Below are 15,339 nucleotides of genomic sequence, written 5' to 3'. Positions count from 1 at the left end.
TTTTTTTTTTTTTTTTTTTTTTTTTTTTTTTTTTTTTTTTTTACAACGAGTTTAAGAAAAGCTGCATTTGTCCACTAGAAACTACCGAACACTGCTGTGCTTGTGGTTTTCACCCACAAAAAATATTGGGGGAAAAATACAAATGTTTCTAGAGATTGTCCACATTTAAACAATGAGAAGGCTCCCTAAAATAAAGCTATAGTTGTTTTGTTTTCTAAAATTCCTTTGGATTTGCCCTGTCCTGGATGACTGAGATTCCACACCAACACATTTTTGTCTTAAAAATGACCACAAACCACTGATAAGAATAAACCATTACAAATAAATTAATGTTATATGTTATTAATTTATGTTCTTTGTTTAATTTGTTTGTTTGTTTGTTTGTTTGTTTGTTTGTTTGTTTGTTTGTTTGTTTTAACCAAATAGTCAGAGGAAAATAGGAAAAAACAACTGTTTTCATTAGTGGTTTTGGCTCCTCTGGGTCTTGCAGCTCCCACTCCGGTTCTGCAGGGGGCGCTGAAGAGCTTCCGGCTGCTCTCTTCCGCCCATCAGCGCTGCAGAGTCTGACCGGAAGAGGAACTTGAAAGAAAAGATGCTGAAGATAAGATGCCACGTTCACCTATAGACATTTTTGTGCACCGATTTTATTCGCAAAGTATAAAACTTACACGTTTTTTGTTTTTAAGTCGATAGTAGTTTAAAACATAAGCAGTAAAAATGTCCACAGGTAAGCTTTTTTATGTTACTTAGACAGAAAATGTTGGGTTAACTCAGGTTCAGGTAAAATATGCGCAGCAAGCACGAGGTGCTCACGAGACTAAATAGCTTAAATTAATTAGTAGTTTTTGTGAATGCTCGGTTGCACAACACATCTGTAAAGACAACGAATATATTGTGATAAATGTGCACATTATTGCATATCGTTTTCAAATCTTTAACCATTTCAGATCAGAAAGTTGTAGGATTATTAATACTCTGTGTGCCTTCAGTACTTATACAGGAAGATGGTGACCTTGCTTCAAGTCATCATAAGGAGCTGAAATTCTGAAACATGCAAAGAGGTGAGGATCATTTTAGTGGCTTCATGAACAGCAAATTTAAAGTGTGTTTAATTTCAAACTACCAGAAATAAAAATTGTAAGCAGGTTATTTTTGTTGATTATTTTTCCCCCCTTTCTGAATCAAAGCTGGGAATGCATTAGGGTTACACAAGAACTACATAAGGTTGGATGTTAGTAAACTGAAAGTTAGTACAAGCCACAAGGTTTTGTTAAAAAAAAAAGGTAGGAGAATGTTCTTAAAAAAACACAAGTAAAAGAAAACTATTGCATTGGACTTTTAATTGTTTTCATCTTTTATTTCACTTCCAACACAAAGCAGATTTTTGTCCACTGGGACATGTCTATTTCCTGGCAAACCCAACGAGAGCATCAACACAAGTTAAAGTAAAAGACCCATTTTATTTTTAGCATGTTCCTAAAATTGCCTTCAAGTAGCAGCAACATGAAGTGTAAAAAGAGCCACCTAGTTGTTAAGTTCAGTGCATAAACGGCAACATAAATGTGCCTGAACAATGGATCATTGAAATCTACTGATGAGTGAGTATAAAACTGCCTGGTAATCTGTGTGATGATCTGAGCTTGGTTTAGTGTTTGTATTCAGTTTGAMGGTCATTAAGTGAATTTGGTTTGTATTTTTGACCCTGACCTTTGGTTTCCATTCAACCGTCAACCAGCTGGTTGTATTTCCAGGGTATTTGTTGCATGTGTTTGAATGCATGGCTGAATTCTGTGTTACTTTGTGATGTWGTAAATACAGTCAGACACCATGCTACATGAATAAATTCACACACTGACACTAATAGATCAGAGTGGTTTTGTGTGCCACTTTTCGTGCGTCAGGCTGAATACAGTAACAAACTTCAGCATGATTCTCTTGTGCTGTTATTGTTTATTTGAAATAAGTGTTTCTAAGTCAGGGGTCTTTTCCCCCCCTCATAGTCTTTATTTTGTGCTTGTTTGTTGTAGAGTTGTGCAGCATGTGTTAACGGACTAATCCAGACTCAGACGTTGCTGTAACTAACCTGTGAGAAAGGGTTTCCCACAGGATGGTATGTTTGTACTCTCTCTATTAACACCATGACCTATGTCATAAATGTTTTGAGCACTGAAAACATATCCCAAGCCATGGCTGAATTCTGGTCCAGCTGTTCCGTGYTGGATCCAGTCAGACACCATGCAAAAGCCTCGACTCATTCCTGCATAACGACCGGACGAGCGCTTTTCATCAGCTCCGTCCGACTCTGTAGTACTGAGCACAGTGATACACTTRCATGTTTTGGATGGTTTCTTAATGATTTTTCTTCTGTTTCCTAAATTCTGTAGGGCGTCCAGCTTTCGTTTGTAAAAAGGAAAAAAAAGGACCCTTGGAAATCGTGGTTCATTCAGCTGTGGTAACTTGTTTTATTTCCAGAATTTTTCACTCATGTTTTTAAGCGATCAGACTCTTACACCGGGTGTTTCCCCTCCACAATTTGCTAATTATAACAACTATTTAATGTAGCACTAATGCTCTGAAGTCATGAACAGCAGCGACTTCAATGAACGCCTAGCACTCAATGGTCTGTGATGATTTATGCAAAAGTTTTCCATTTCTTCAATAAAATCGAACATGTGCTGAAACCGTGCCTGTTTGTGGTGAATTATTACGTTAAGTTTAATGTTTTTACTWATAAGACATTGGATTAAGTGAATGAAAGTTTTAAATTACACATTAAAAGCAATATAATATAWACATTACATCCTTCATATTTGCGTCTGTAAGTTGTTGCTTTAAGTATGCAGCTTCACTGATTATTAGTCGCAACATTTCCAAGTTCTGAAGCAAACATTTAAAARTGGGACACATTTCTAAATAAAATCTAAATTTTTACCAAAAAGTAACATTTAAGCACTTTTGAAAATGGAATTCTGTAGAAAGGTTAAATACCATATTTACGACTTTWGAAGTCTTTAATCAGTCTGATTAGAATTAACTTCTCYAAAYTGAGGTCATTCAAAGGGTAACATCTAMAACAGGTAAGATGTTAATCGTTATGAAGTATGCCATGAACCCCACTACAGCAGATCTAAATATTGCATCAAATTAAACATCAAAACTTTATTCTTCGTGCAAGATGGAGCCTTGAGTTAAGTACATTCAGAGTATACAACTGATTTTAAAATAAGCAGCTTCAATTTATCAGTTCATCCTTGTTTTTAAAAAAAAAGAGGGATGGATGGTCAAGCAAGTCGCAGTCTTTCAGTTGTGTTACCAGCTGTGTTGGCCCTGCTCCTCAGCCTCGGCAGCTAGTGACAGCAGGATGGCTTTCGGAGAGTTCTCAAAAAGCGCTGCTCTGTTCTGAGTTTGACCCTTCTTGACCCAGTGGCCGTAGATCCTGAAGGCGCAGGCGTCGATGAGTTTCCGGATGGGTTTGACGGCGTACGGGTCRCTCTTGATGACCTCCTTGGTGACAGGCTTGGCCCGCCTGTAGCTGCAGTAGATTCTCATGGTGGCGAGCACAGTCATACAAATGACCTTAAAGGAAACCACAAGATTATTGTGAATAAATTTTAAATGGTATATGCTTTTTTTATTTTTTGATAAAAGCTTTTCTAAAGACTTTCAGTTCACCTTGAACTTCCTGTAGGGACTGAACTGCCGCACTTCGTTCACCACATACTGTGAGAAAAAGGAGTGATTCAGAGCATCTGAAGCTGTGAACCGCTGCACTGGGTCCACCACCAACATCCTGGAGATCTGGACAAACCAAACATGCATGACGCTAACTGCTTTGTCTTTTTAATAAGGGTTCATTCAAGCTTTATTAAATCTGTGAAGGAGATGCTGATCAAACTAAGCGCACCAGATCTTTGGCCGTGTCTGAGCGGTCCTCCCACTCTGGAGATGAAAAGTCGTATTTCCCCGCTAGGATCATCCGCAGCATCAGCATCTGTTTCCTGTGCCAGAAGGGCGGGGAGCCTGCGAGCAGCGTGTACATGATGACTCCTGCACTCCATCTGCAAACATTCGGGAAATTGACATGYATCAACAGCAAATAATACTTTTTTACTTGGGTTTTAGGGAGTTAAATGAGTATTTGGCACCGTTTTAAATGTGTTTGTGGAGGCTCACATATCAACAGCTGTATCGTATCCTTTGTGTCCTGCATCCATGGAGCACTCGATGATCTCAGGAGCGAGATAACTAGGGGTCCCACACACATCTGTGTTTTCAACAAAACAATTACTGCTTAAAACGTTTGTTATTCTTCTTGGAAAAGTGTTAACTGTGTCCAAAGAACTGACACTTCAAATTAAACCTCTTTGATTTAATGCAATAAATCCAATAACCCAAACTCTGGGATTGAAGGGGGTCTGTTACTTTACACCAGGGATATTCAACTGGTGGCCCACCAATTGGTTCATTCATCTCTTCAGCCCAAACCCCCAGTTTTCTACTTTAATTACTGTTAGTTCTTTTAGTTAAACAGACACGTTTGTGGATAGAATTCATTGGTGCAGCCAATGAGAGGAAGAGGTCCAATTTGGTGGCCTCCTGATTCAATCTGTTATTTGCAGATTTTTTTTTATTTTCTTTTTATTTATTTTTCTATTTGCAGATGTCTTGTTGGCATCAGCTGTGATCTCCAACAGTTTGCAGTCGATTATGAAGCAGCTGGAATGAGGATCAGCACCTCCAAATCTGAGTCCAGAGTCCTCAGTTGGAAAAGGGTGWATTGCTCCAAGCATGTCCAACTGGGAGGTCACCGGGGGGCTTTTTTACCACTCAGTTGTAACCCCGGTGGAAGATATCTGTGATGACATAACGTGCACAATCTATTTTGGCTGCATGATCGTGTGTCTGACATATGATTATCAGGTTGTAGACGTGCATACCTCCCACACTGAAGCTCTGTCTTAATACAGACTGTCTGCCCTCAGCTGAGATTCAGTCCATCAGAAACTTCACTCRCCAGCTCCTACTGTTAATGATCTTAAGCCTTCTGAGAAGTCTATTTAAACACAACCGTCTGTGACTGCAGCTAACAGGCTGGAGCGTCCTGTGCTCTTCACAGCTACGCAGCGCGTTTTGCAACCAGATCCAGATTCTCCAGCAACCCACTAACAGCTGGTGTTCTCACAAGCTCACTGTTAGGGAGCAAAGACGTTAAGTTTACAAGCGGAGAAAGACCACTTGAATATCTTCAAGTGAACTTCCAGGGATTGAAACTGTATCTGGTATTATGGGGAGGGGGTTCCAATTTTTGACCTAAATTAGTTGAAATCTGATTTTATTTTAAGCAGCGAGTTGTTCAAATAGRAACAGGATTTATGTAACTGTAAACAAAAAAATAAATGTTATGGAGATTACCAATCTCTGTGTAAGATTCCATGTTTGCTCACCTTTAAGTCTCTGCCCTGGCTGGACTTGCACAGCAAATCCAAAGTCAGTGAGTTTGATGTTCATGTTGTCGTCTAAAAGGATGTTTTCGGGCTTCAGGTCTCGGTGGACGATGTGCTGGGAGTGAAGGAACTGGACCACCTCCAGCAAAGCACGCATTATCTTTCTAAAACACAGCACTGAATTTTAAGCCCTTTTTAAGAAACAATGCTGTGATCTTTCATCGGGAAAACGCTCTCTCACCTGGTTTCCTTCTCAGTTAGAGTAACTTTCTCTGTGAGGTAGTCAAAAAGTTCACCCTTCCTCATCCTGGAGGAGAGAACGTTTCATTTCTGATCCAGTTTATTCGAGCAGATAAAGGTGCGAGGGGCGTGAATAACTTACAGGTCGAACACCAAGAAGAAGAAGGCTTTGGACTCGTAGCAGTCTTTGAGCTGTACTGGAGATGAGAGTTCACTCAGCTAAGTCAAGCATTGCCGAACAAAATCCAAACAGACTGAACCGGTCCTGAGACAAAAGAGCTTACTGATGTTTTCCTGCCCACAGACTTTCTTTAGGATGTCGATCTCCTTCGTCGTGGCCTCTCGGATCTCCTCGATCTCCTGTGCCGTCGTCTTGTCGGACGGGGTGATGTCGATGATCTTCACAGCGTATTCCTGAGAGGTGCGCTTGTTGACGCAGCGACGCACCACGCTGCTCACTCCTCTGAGACGAAGAAGAAGAAATAAAATCAGCCCACAGTTATACAGACTCGATATGTTTGCTCTAAACTGATTTGTGGTAAACTCTCATGGTTGAGATTTTTTTTTTCATAGATGTCTTTAAGCTACAAATCAGATTTTTGTATTTGTTTAAATTCCAATGGCATTTCCACAGGAACTTCAGCGTTTATCCCCTGTGATTTGGAAGAGTTACTGTAGGTTTCKCTCTGTATGCACACTCATAACTACAAAATGGTCTATTACAGGTCAGGAAATCAATACTTAAGAAGTAAAAGAAGCTGTATTTTAACTTTGTTCCATGACATTATGTTAGCAAACCCCTTGGCTCCACTCAGACTTTAGCAGAGTCAGAATTTCTCAAACCTGAGATTGTTCAAAGAGCTATCTACAACAGGTAAGACATTAACTGTTCATAATATTTCCATAGAATCACACTTCAGACAAAAGTATTCAAGTCTTGTCTACTGTCAGGTAATCAGCCAAGTATTTTAAGTAAAACTGTCTTAAGTGAAACTGAACAGTTTGTCGTCTGAGGTAAACTAAACCTACTTTCCAAGAACACAATGTTCTCATCCTTCAGTAACCTGATGATCTGCGTGTGACAAAGGTTACATAGTTCAGCATCACTGCACTTCCTGAGTTCCCTTTAATACGAAACCTTTTGTTCACAATTCTGTCTGAAGGTAATAAATGCAGCTTCTGGCACAGCGAGGCTTACATAACGTCTGACAGCTGAGTGTGAATGACAGTGAACTGGCTCTAACTCTAAACCTGGAAAACCTTCAGGGGAGGTAGCTGTTCAAACCGAGGCAGAACATGAGCTGCATTTTTACGATGTGAATAATAGAATGACAGAAAGTGAGGCCTCACATTCTCTCTTTGCATTATCGTTTTTATATTTTGCTAACTTTCACAAGTGGTCACAGGACTACATAAGGATTTACCTCAATTATAACTTATTTGGTCTTATTTCAAGTTAGGACTTTTTAAATTCTGTGTGTTTTTAATAAACATACCTGCCCAGGATCTCCTTGGGCTCATATTTGTCATAGAACTCCTTGGCTCCCACCCAGTCTGGGATCTCCTCCTCTTTGGCCATGATGCTGGCTCACAACCAAAACATACACAGCTGGTTTCCTCTAATGGCTGCAGGAAATAAAACAACTCAAATGAGGCCTGACTAAATCAAACATTGACCTTGCACTGAAATTACACATGATGGGTCTTTATGGTAGATTAAAAACATCAATAAATGAATATTATGGAAAGAATAATAATGGAAGAATAAATTACTCTAATTTTGCATCTTTTAAAGCCACATGCTTGTCAATCAACTGGAGTGGCTAATCAGGTTTTCAGTGTGGCAAATGCCACCTCTCTGGCTCTGACCCTGGATGTACAGTACTTAATCTTTAGTTTATAATATAGTAATAATGTGGAATCACTCAATCACTGAAGGATTAAATGAAAACTCAAAACTACTGGTTTTACAGCTGAAGTCTCTGAAACATCATGAAGTTCAAACTCGAACATGAAAGGTTTTCTGTCATTACTAACTTAACTAATTTATATCTTTATGGAATTCTTGTCAAGTGGGTTAAATTTTTGTATTTTGATACAGATAAATCTGCTCTGTTCACATCAGTTAAATTAACAAATAAATAGCTTAAAAACCAAGTTTCCTGTCAAGTGCTTTCTCTTACTGACCACCCTTTTGTAGCTCCAATATAAAAAGGAAAATAAACGTGCTGACTCACCGTTATCAGTATCTCCTATTTTGCAGTTTCCATCGTTTAAAAGCTCTTTCTGCTCAAAGTATAAAAAACCACCAACAATCAGGTCCAGTAACTCCAGTTCTGATGCACGTTTCTGGGATCTCTGGTGCCGTGTTGTGAAGGGTGAGCTTTAATGTCAGTTGCCAAAAATAAACCRGTGCTTCTGTAGCTGCAACTCTGCCTGGACGCACCAAGCCCAGATCTATGAACACTCAGCAGCTCTTTCTCTCACAGAGACGTTTGATTCACTCCTTCATTCAGACTGGAGTCATGTGACAGGAGCTGCAGATCTCTGTCAGCTCCTCTTCGTAGTTCTCGAAAAAAATGTTTAAATAGAAAAGTTTCAGTGACTGAAGAGGTGKTGAAATAAATGACAGCATCACTTTGCTTCAAGTCTTTTATTTTCTTTCTTGTAGGAACAGTGTGTTATTGAGACAGAAAATATTGTTTTGATAGTTGCAATTTTTTTGAGAGGAAACCTTAATTAAAACACACTAATGAACTAATTGCCAATTTTATTAGAGTCAAAGCATGACACAGCAAAATATATAAACATTATTTATAGGACTATGATTACAAACTTTGCAGCAGTGTTCTCACAAATAACAGATGTCTGAAGATGATTAGTTAAAATGAAACCTGGTTATTGACAGCTCCCTTAAAAATTACGCCCTGCTAGTATCTAATGTGATTATGTGATCTTCATGCTGCAGGTCTCCATCTCAAGACATACCTGTGGAAAGAAAAATAAGGTCAAAAATATAAACTTTGTTATATAATTTTAGCAATATCAGTGCAATAAAAAAGAGCTGCTTTAAGAGAGGGAAAAGCACACGCCGCCTCCTTGTGGCTATGCAGAGTACTGCAACACTTTTCACAAAAATGCAAAGTCATCCTTTTAACACGTTTTGCAAATTGTATAAATCCTCTCCTGTAATCAAGGGGATGAGAATTACAAAAAATAATCTTTTGAGCCACTGTTTTAAAAAAAATCAAACATGACAACATTGTTCATAATTTCAATTGAATAAAGAACAAAAGAGTATTTGTGATAAAACAGTATATAGTAGTTTTTAATTCAGTCACCAGTGTGAGAATCCCTGGCTCTTGCCCCAGTCAGACATCAAAGAGATTTAARTAATAAATATACAAGTGTTTCCTTACAGCTCCTTCAGAAAGTATTTTCTTTTAAAGTAAAGTTTAGGAAACAGGATCAAAACAATTAACTAAGATAAATTTCGAGGTCACRGGGAGACATATTCAGACTAAATAAAAGAATAAAGTTGAAAGCTGTAAGCAAATCAGTTTAAAAAAATACATTTTCCTTCACACAAATAGTCAAATACATGTTTGTTTTACCCACCATTAGCAAACCGGCACTGTTTGAGCACCTCGCTAAATCCCTCGCAGAGTTTCAGATCACTCTGRTTTTGGGCGCACTCCAGGAACTGTTTCATCTCGTAGGAACATGCCTGCTGCTGCATCTGCTGCTGTGGCTGCTGCTGGTACGGCTCCTGACAAACACAAGGAACAAAAAGATAGGATGTTTGATTTATCTCCTGCACATTTAAACTGCTTCATAAATCCTTTGTTTCTAGAATAGGTCAGTTTGTATTAACACTAACACTGTATAAACAACATCTACTGTAAAGATATACTGGACAACTCAAGCTTGCATGTGATCTGCTAGAGGCATTTCTAAAAAAATCATTAGTAATAGATATATTACTAGATTTATTAGAAGTATATTACAGATTACGATACAAATCTGGTTATGCTGATGGTTTACATAAAAGTATAAGTTATTTAGACATTTTCCCAGCAAACAACCAAATTACGTTCATACCAACACACCCAAAAGACAACATTGAAATGTTTGCAGATTTTATTCTAAACTATTCCACAATTCAATCAATAAAAATGAAGAAAAAAAAATCATCCTAATCATTTAGAAGTAGAAAAAAAAAGTTTAAATACTCACTAACATGTTTTAAATAACATTTTTTTTGTTCGGTGTTGTTGAAGTGCCATACTTGTTGATGGTCACATTTGCTGACCTCTAGACTTACCTGACCTGCTGTGYGTTAAACACACACTAATCTTACTTAACACTATTCCAGGATACAACTAAATTTACCTGGTATGTGACATCAGGCTTGGAAGCCTCAGAGTTTCCTCCGCTGAAGGCTCCAGTCATGGCGTGGCCTAGAGTGTGTCCAACTGCAGAGCCCACCGCCACGCCGGCAGCTGTGGTCGCCATTTGAGCGAACATACCCGGCTGCYGGGGCGCTGCGGCCGGCGCCCCTACAGCAGATGGAGGGGCCTGCATCGGAACCGGGGCGTTGGATGAAGGGGGTGCAGCGCGGGCTACAGGTGGCGCCCGGCTGTAAAGAGAAAAGGTAAACTTTATAAGTACCGAACAAAACATTAACCGGTTTATGTGAGAAAATACTTAGTCCTTCCCAGGTTAATCTGTCTTCTAATAGGAATAAATGTCAAGACAGTTACCTAATGATGATAGGGGAATACTCTTACCTATGGACCTTTATAATGCATTTAGTTCAGATCMATAATTTTTTCAACCTTTTCACTTTTATTCATCATGAATATAAAATCTTGTACAGGAGGTACACTGAATAGTTGTGTTAAAACAGTGGAGTAAACACTTGGAGTTAAGATCAAGGATCCCAGATTTTCTTTATGTTGGTGTACACAATTACATTATCCAGAATTCATCCATTTCTGTATAACAGCTTGATGAGGAAAACACAACTTGAAACACATTTAAATAAGATAATTAGAACCACTGGCAGTCTGGGCAGCACAGGAAACCTTATGACTTAGACTGAATACATTAAGTAAAAAAAAATGTTTAACTGTTATTACATTTAAAAAAGCTYAAGTCCAATTCAAACTTAAGTGATGTTTAAAGAATTACAAGACGGTATATTGGAGCTGGTTTTAAAGTAACCTTGATTACACACTGTTATCTTGATGACTGACGCACATTTTACACTGTGACCTTCATAATTTCAAACACGTCTGCAATGACACGACTTTGCTTGCAAATGAAAAACAATAAATAAATGTCCAATTAATAAATGTTAACATAAGTTATTTATTGCACCAAGCAGTATTAACTCTCCTGGCACGCACTTGTTTCACTGACGCTGAAACAGTTAGCATGTCGGCTAGCTCAGACACGGCGAACTCAGAAAACGGAAACAACCTTTCATAAATACAATCAAATTGTACTACCTGGCTGGAGCGGGCAACCTAGAAGTCCTGCTTCTGCTTCCTCTTGGCATTTTTTTTTAAATTACCTCGGTATATTTAACTGTACGGTGTRCAAAAACCTGAAGCAGTGCTTAGCTTCCAAAGCTCACGCTCTCCGTTTTAATTCGACCTTAGGTTTATCCGGAACGTTCCATGTGTTACATCATTTGTCCTCCGATTAACTTCCGGTGCAACTAAGACAATTGTGTAACTGACAAGTATCTGTACCGCACAAAGAGAATTTTATAGTTTAAAGCCTCAGTCTGCATTTTATTTGTTAAATTATAAAATYATTTAAAAAGTGACACTAAATATGTGCAAAGGTTTTTAAACCACTTCTTAATGCGGTTTTTTCAACAACAAAAACAATTAGTATAGTTATATAATTGTAATTTATATAGTGCTTTTCGATCCAACCAGGTTACTCAAAGCACTTTATACTACAATATGCGCTCTCATTTAACTATACACTCACATTCACACTGCACTTTAAATCTCTCAACAAAGCTAATCTATGTGCTTTATCTCACATTCATACACTGATGGGACACACATCRGATGCAGTGGGGGTYCAGWATCTTGTCCAAGGACACTTTAACATACGATTAAATAATGTTGGAATTGAACTGCCAACTCTTGTACTGAAAGACATTTCCCCTAACCAATCAGCCATAGCCGCCCCAAAGCATATGAACTAATCTCCAAATAATCTAAAAGTTTCAGGATTWGTGACAAAAGGGTAATAACAAAGATCAGAAGAAAGATGTACAAGAGTGTAGTGAGAAGATGGAACAGCCAAAAGAAAAAGATTTTTAAAAAAATCGCTGTTGTAAAAGTAATGTYGCACAAAATCACTGTAAATCTTTTGCATACATTTTATTTATGATCAAACATCAAATCCCAACATTTAAAAATTTTGTATTTTTTTCTTTGATGGGTTTTTTTTCATATGAACAAAATTTTACAGAAATATCTGGCCAGTCGCCAGTACGTGGCTCCAATTACGAGCTTTACAGTACTTTAGAAACATACACCGTCASTATGTACATAAAATTACAAACTATACATAAATTTGTCACTAAAAATTATATCAAACTCAACGTTCTATAACTTTATTTGACTCTGACGGTTTATTTWAAAAAGTGTTATTTAATTATCAAATTATTTAGTAACTAAAGAGGCCGGCTATTCTTTGTTCCCTTTTTTCTTTTTTTGCCTCTGATGCTGTCCACCTCCACCTCCTCTTCCTCCTCTGTTTCCATGGGTTCTTCGTTGCTCCCATGTTGGCATCGGAGGCTCAATCTCTCCCGGCCGTCCTCCTCTGTCTGGTACACTGCCCATCAATATCTAAAGACGCAACAGAAAACAATTAGAAAGAAAAAACTAAAGGAAAAAAAAGACAACTGTGTTTTTAAATACGTGCTGAAGATTATACTTTGTAAACCGGAGTGCTCTTTCCGGCTTTGATTGGTTCAATGAAGGACTGATCTTCTCTGGCAGCCAGCAGATGAGATAAAGACACTTGGAAGCCTCCTGCAAGGGATACAAGAGGAGGCACCGAGGCAAGTGCTGCTCTGCGCTCCTGTATGTTAGGAAAAATAGCAAGGATGGTTTGAATCTAACATGAAATAGCTGAAAAGAGTYGATGAATTCAACTGAACATGAGGTAGATTTTAAACTGACATGTTGGGTAGAATCACTGATCAAAGCTCGAAAAAAACCCCACAAAATAAGAACTTATTGTTTTTGGAAATATGGTGGTCCATTTACCCCAAATAAACCTCCACACAGTTGAAGCAGTTGAGAGTTATCTTTATGCTTTCACATATGAATATTTGAACTGTAGTTAAAACAGGTTATTTATGTAATGTTGGGTTGTAATCACAAGATGGGGCTGTGTCACAACTTAATCTATAGTATGTTAGCTATGAAGCTAAATTTTAGCTTCATTTAGTTTGGAGGAAATTTCTCTTTAATGGTTACAAATTTTTGATTGGGGTGTGTGTGGGGGGGTGGATAGAGAAGGTCACAGGTCAAGGTTGGTTGTCTCGTTTGTCTCTATGTGGCCCAGTGATGGACTTGGGACCCGTTCAGGGTGTAGCCCACCTCAAACATGGTGACAGCTGGATATGAACTCCAGCAGCACCTGTGACCCGGAAAGGAAAAGCTGGTAAAGAAAATGGAGGGATGGATTTGTGATGTTAACTTGGAAGGCAACAGACTGGGTCTTTTTCCTTAATACAGTATTTCTGCCATGACAGAAACTACTGCTAATAACAAATGTAACGTTTATGCAACATAAACATAACAATAAATTAGTTGAACAATAAACTATTGTGTAAAATGAGTTGAATGAATTTAACCGGAGCACCTTTTGTTTGTCTCCCCACGCAAACGACTCGAGCGTGACCTGGAAACGTTTGATCATCATCTGTCGCCGGCACCTGTAGTCCTCTGACAGAACCTGGTTGATCTTCTTCACTTCCACCTGGAGGACACGAAGGGGAAAAAACGTTGTGAATGTTCATGACCTAAAGAGTTTTGTTCGATGTCATCTGAAGTGAGAGCTTACCCACTGGTCTGAGCTGAGGCTGGCGGTGAGAAGAGGGTTCGTCATGTCTCCACCTGGAAGACGATCAATCCTCGACTTCACCTGAATTAAATTTTTTAAGCTCTTGAGTCTTTGTAAGTCATAAGGATGGATCACACGCTATCTTTTTATGAGGGTTACCTCAGTCTGTGTATCTTCAAACTGAGAAGAGGCGTCCAAACCGAGTGATCGCAGCAGTAAAATCCATTCTGCCTGCATCTCCGCCGTTTTATTGTCCGAGTCGTCGACGTCACAAAACTCACAGCTTTGATCCTCGACTCGCTGCTCCTTCACAGACTCCTCTCCAGTCAAATTCTCCTCTGGGTGCAAACTTTTGTGCTTGATTATGCGAGCTGCTAGCAACTCTGACATAAGGAACTCTGCGGGGATGGAAGAATAGCACAATGAAAAGGTGCAAATCAAAATTACTGAGGTCAAACACAACAACAGCATCAGCACTGGTTCCACTTCTCACCAGTGATGTTGTTGAGGATCAACGGTTCCAGCACATCAGAGGTCACAAYGGCGAGTGGAGAAAACATGTCTGATAGCAAGTTTCTCAACTCTTCCACCAACAACACCTCACCCGAGCCAGCTGAGGTGAAATGTGAAACACAGAAGAGTTTTTTTCTAAAAACATTTCAAATAAAGTTGTTGGTAGTTCTTGCAAAAASGAATGCAGCTCCAACAATTACAAAATAATAATTATTACTGCAGATATGTTGTTTGTTAATGCTAACTATTTATCATTTCAGGCCTCATTAGAAAAACAAAATGAGACCAGAAACATATCAAATAAAGGGGAAGATACCCAAAAGCATTATTTCCACCCACACAGGCACCAARATGCACAAAACGGGTATATTTCTGCAATTATCCTCAAAAACTAGAGTAAATCTCAGTTCATTAGGAAGTCTGTTYATGAATTAAACAATTCAAACACACAATGACACAATTAACAGCACAGACTGCAGTCTGTCTCACCTTGGAGCTCGGGAAGTAGAGTCCTGAGCTCAGCAGACAGCCAGGTGAGCAGCGGACAGGGGAGTTCATCACACTCGCACCGTGAGACACAGGAGCTGCCCGGGTACCTGAACAGGAAGTAGAGACACGGCAGGTGAATTTACCTGGCCGCAGTCCACAGGCGTCTACATAAACTGGAAAATCAGACTTTAACTGTTTAACATGCGATATCAGAACGAGGCTAACATCACGTTTAGTTTAGAAGCGCTACGTAGTTAAACAAGTTGCCATATTTAATGCAAGTAACGAAATAAGACTAGTCGCTACGTAGAAAAATGGACGCAAGATAAATAATAATAATAATAATAATAAACTATTCACCCCAGAGCTTTAATAGCTGAAACTGTCCGCACACTTCTCTCCATTGATAACAATTAACTTACACCAATATCTGTAAATCTGCTCATTGAGCAAGTAAAAGTTCAGGCTTGTTTACAAAGTTTACTTCCTGCTTTGACAGAGTTTATATTTGGACACATGTCGCCCCCTGCCGGTCGGAGTGCGCAAACAC

At 38.9% G+C, this 15,339-nt stretch overlaps 3 protein-coding genes and 1 long non-coding RNA gene across 4 annotated transcripts; 1 reads left to right on the top strand and 3 right to left on the bottom strand.

The window, feature by feature from the left end:
- Nucleotides 1-571: 571 nt before the first annotated feature.
- On the top strand, nucleotides 572-2,681 carry LOC106515468 (uncharacterized). The gene is made up of 3 exons (XR_001310015.1): nucleotides 572-727; nucleotides 990-2,110; nucleotides 2,385-2,681. It is a non-coding gene; the product is annotated as an uncharacterized LOC106515468 (long non-coding RNA).
- Nucleotides 2,439-8,110, bottom strand: phkg1a (phosphorylase kinase, gamma 1a (muscle)). The gene is made up of 10 exons (XM_014005291.1): nucleotides 7,922-8,110; nucleotides 7,181-7,310; nucleotides 5,969-6,147; nucleotides 5,827-5,881; nucleotides 5,686-5,751; nucleotides 5,445-5,608; nucleotides 4,174-4,264; nucleotides 3,905-4,058; nucleotides 3,673-3,798; nucleotides 2,439-3,576 (listed from the first exon to the last, which is right to left on the bottom strand). The coding sequence occupies exons 2-10, from the start codon at nucleotides 7,261-7,263 to the stop codon at nucleotides 3,310-3,312; spliced, it is 1,185 nt and encodes a 394-aa protein (XP_013860745.1). The 5' UTR covers nucleotides 7,264-7,310; nucleotides 7,922-8,110; the 3' UTR covers nucleotides 2,439-3,309.
- A 212-nt stretch (nucleotides 8,111-8,322) lies between these two features.
- chchd2 (coiled-coil-helix-coiled-coil-helix domain containing 2) lies at nucleotides 8,323-11,387 on the bottom strand. Its single transcript, XM_014005290.1, has 4 exons — nucleotides 11,198-11,387; nucleotides 10,077-10,323; nucleotides 9,303-9,453; nucleotides 8,323-8,672 (listed from the first exon to the last, which is right to left on the bottom strand). Exons 1-4 carry the CDS (start codon nucleotides 11,245-11,247, stop codon nucleotides 8,662-8,664), a joined length of 459 nt encoding a protein of 152 aa, XP_013860744.1. The 5' UTR covers nucleotides 11,248-11,387; the 3' UTR covers nucleotides 8,323-8,661.
- Nucleotides 11,388-12,153: 766 nt separating this feature from the next.
- On the bottom strand, nucleotides 12,154-15,272 carry im:7138535 (protein FAM98B). Its single transcript, XM_014005289.1, has 8 exons — nucleotides 15,150-15,272; nucleotides 14,790-14,896; nucleotides 14,281-14,400; nucleotides 13,947-14,185; nucleotides 13,788-13,868; nucleotides 13,587-13,703; nucleotides 12,651-12,797; nucleotides 12,154-12,562 (listed from the first exon to the last, which is right to left on the bottom strand). Exons 1-8 carry the CDS (start codon nucleotides 15,191-15,193, stop codon nucleotides 12,401-12,403), a joined length of 1,017 nt encoding a protein of 338 aa, XP_013860743.1. The 5' UTR covers nucleotides 15,194-15,272; the 3' UTR covers nucleotides 12,154-12,400.
- Between the last annotated feature and the right edge of the window lie 67 nt (nucleotides 15,273-15,339).

The sequence above is a fragment of the Austrofundulus limnaeus genome, unplaced genomic scaffold (genome assembly GCF_001266775.1).
Source record: "Austrofundulus limnaeus strain Quisiro unplaced genomic scaffold, Austrofundulus_limnaeus-1.0 Scaffold29, whole genome shotgun sequence".
Classification (NCBI taxonomy): domain Eukaryota; kingdom Metazoa; phylum Chordata; class Actinopteri; order Cyprinodontiformes; family Rivulidae; genus Austrofundulus; species Austrofundulus limnaeus.
The sequence above is the reverse complement of the archived record's forward strand: the minus strand, read 5'-3'. Positions and strand labels throughout refer to the sequence as shown.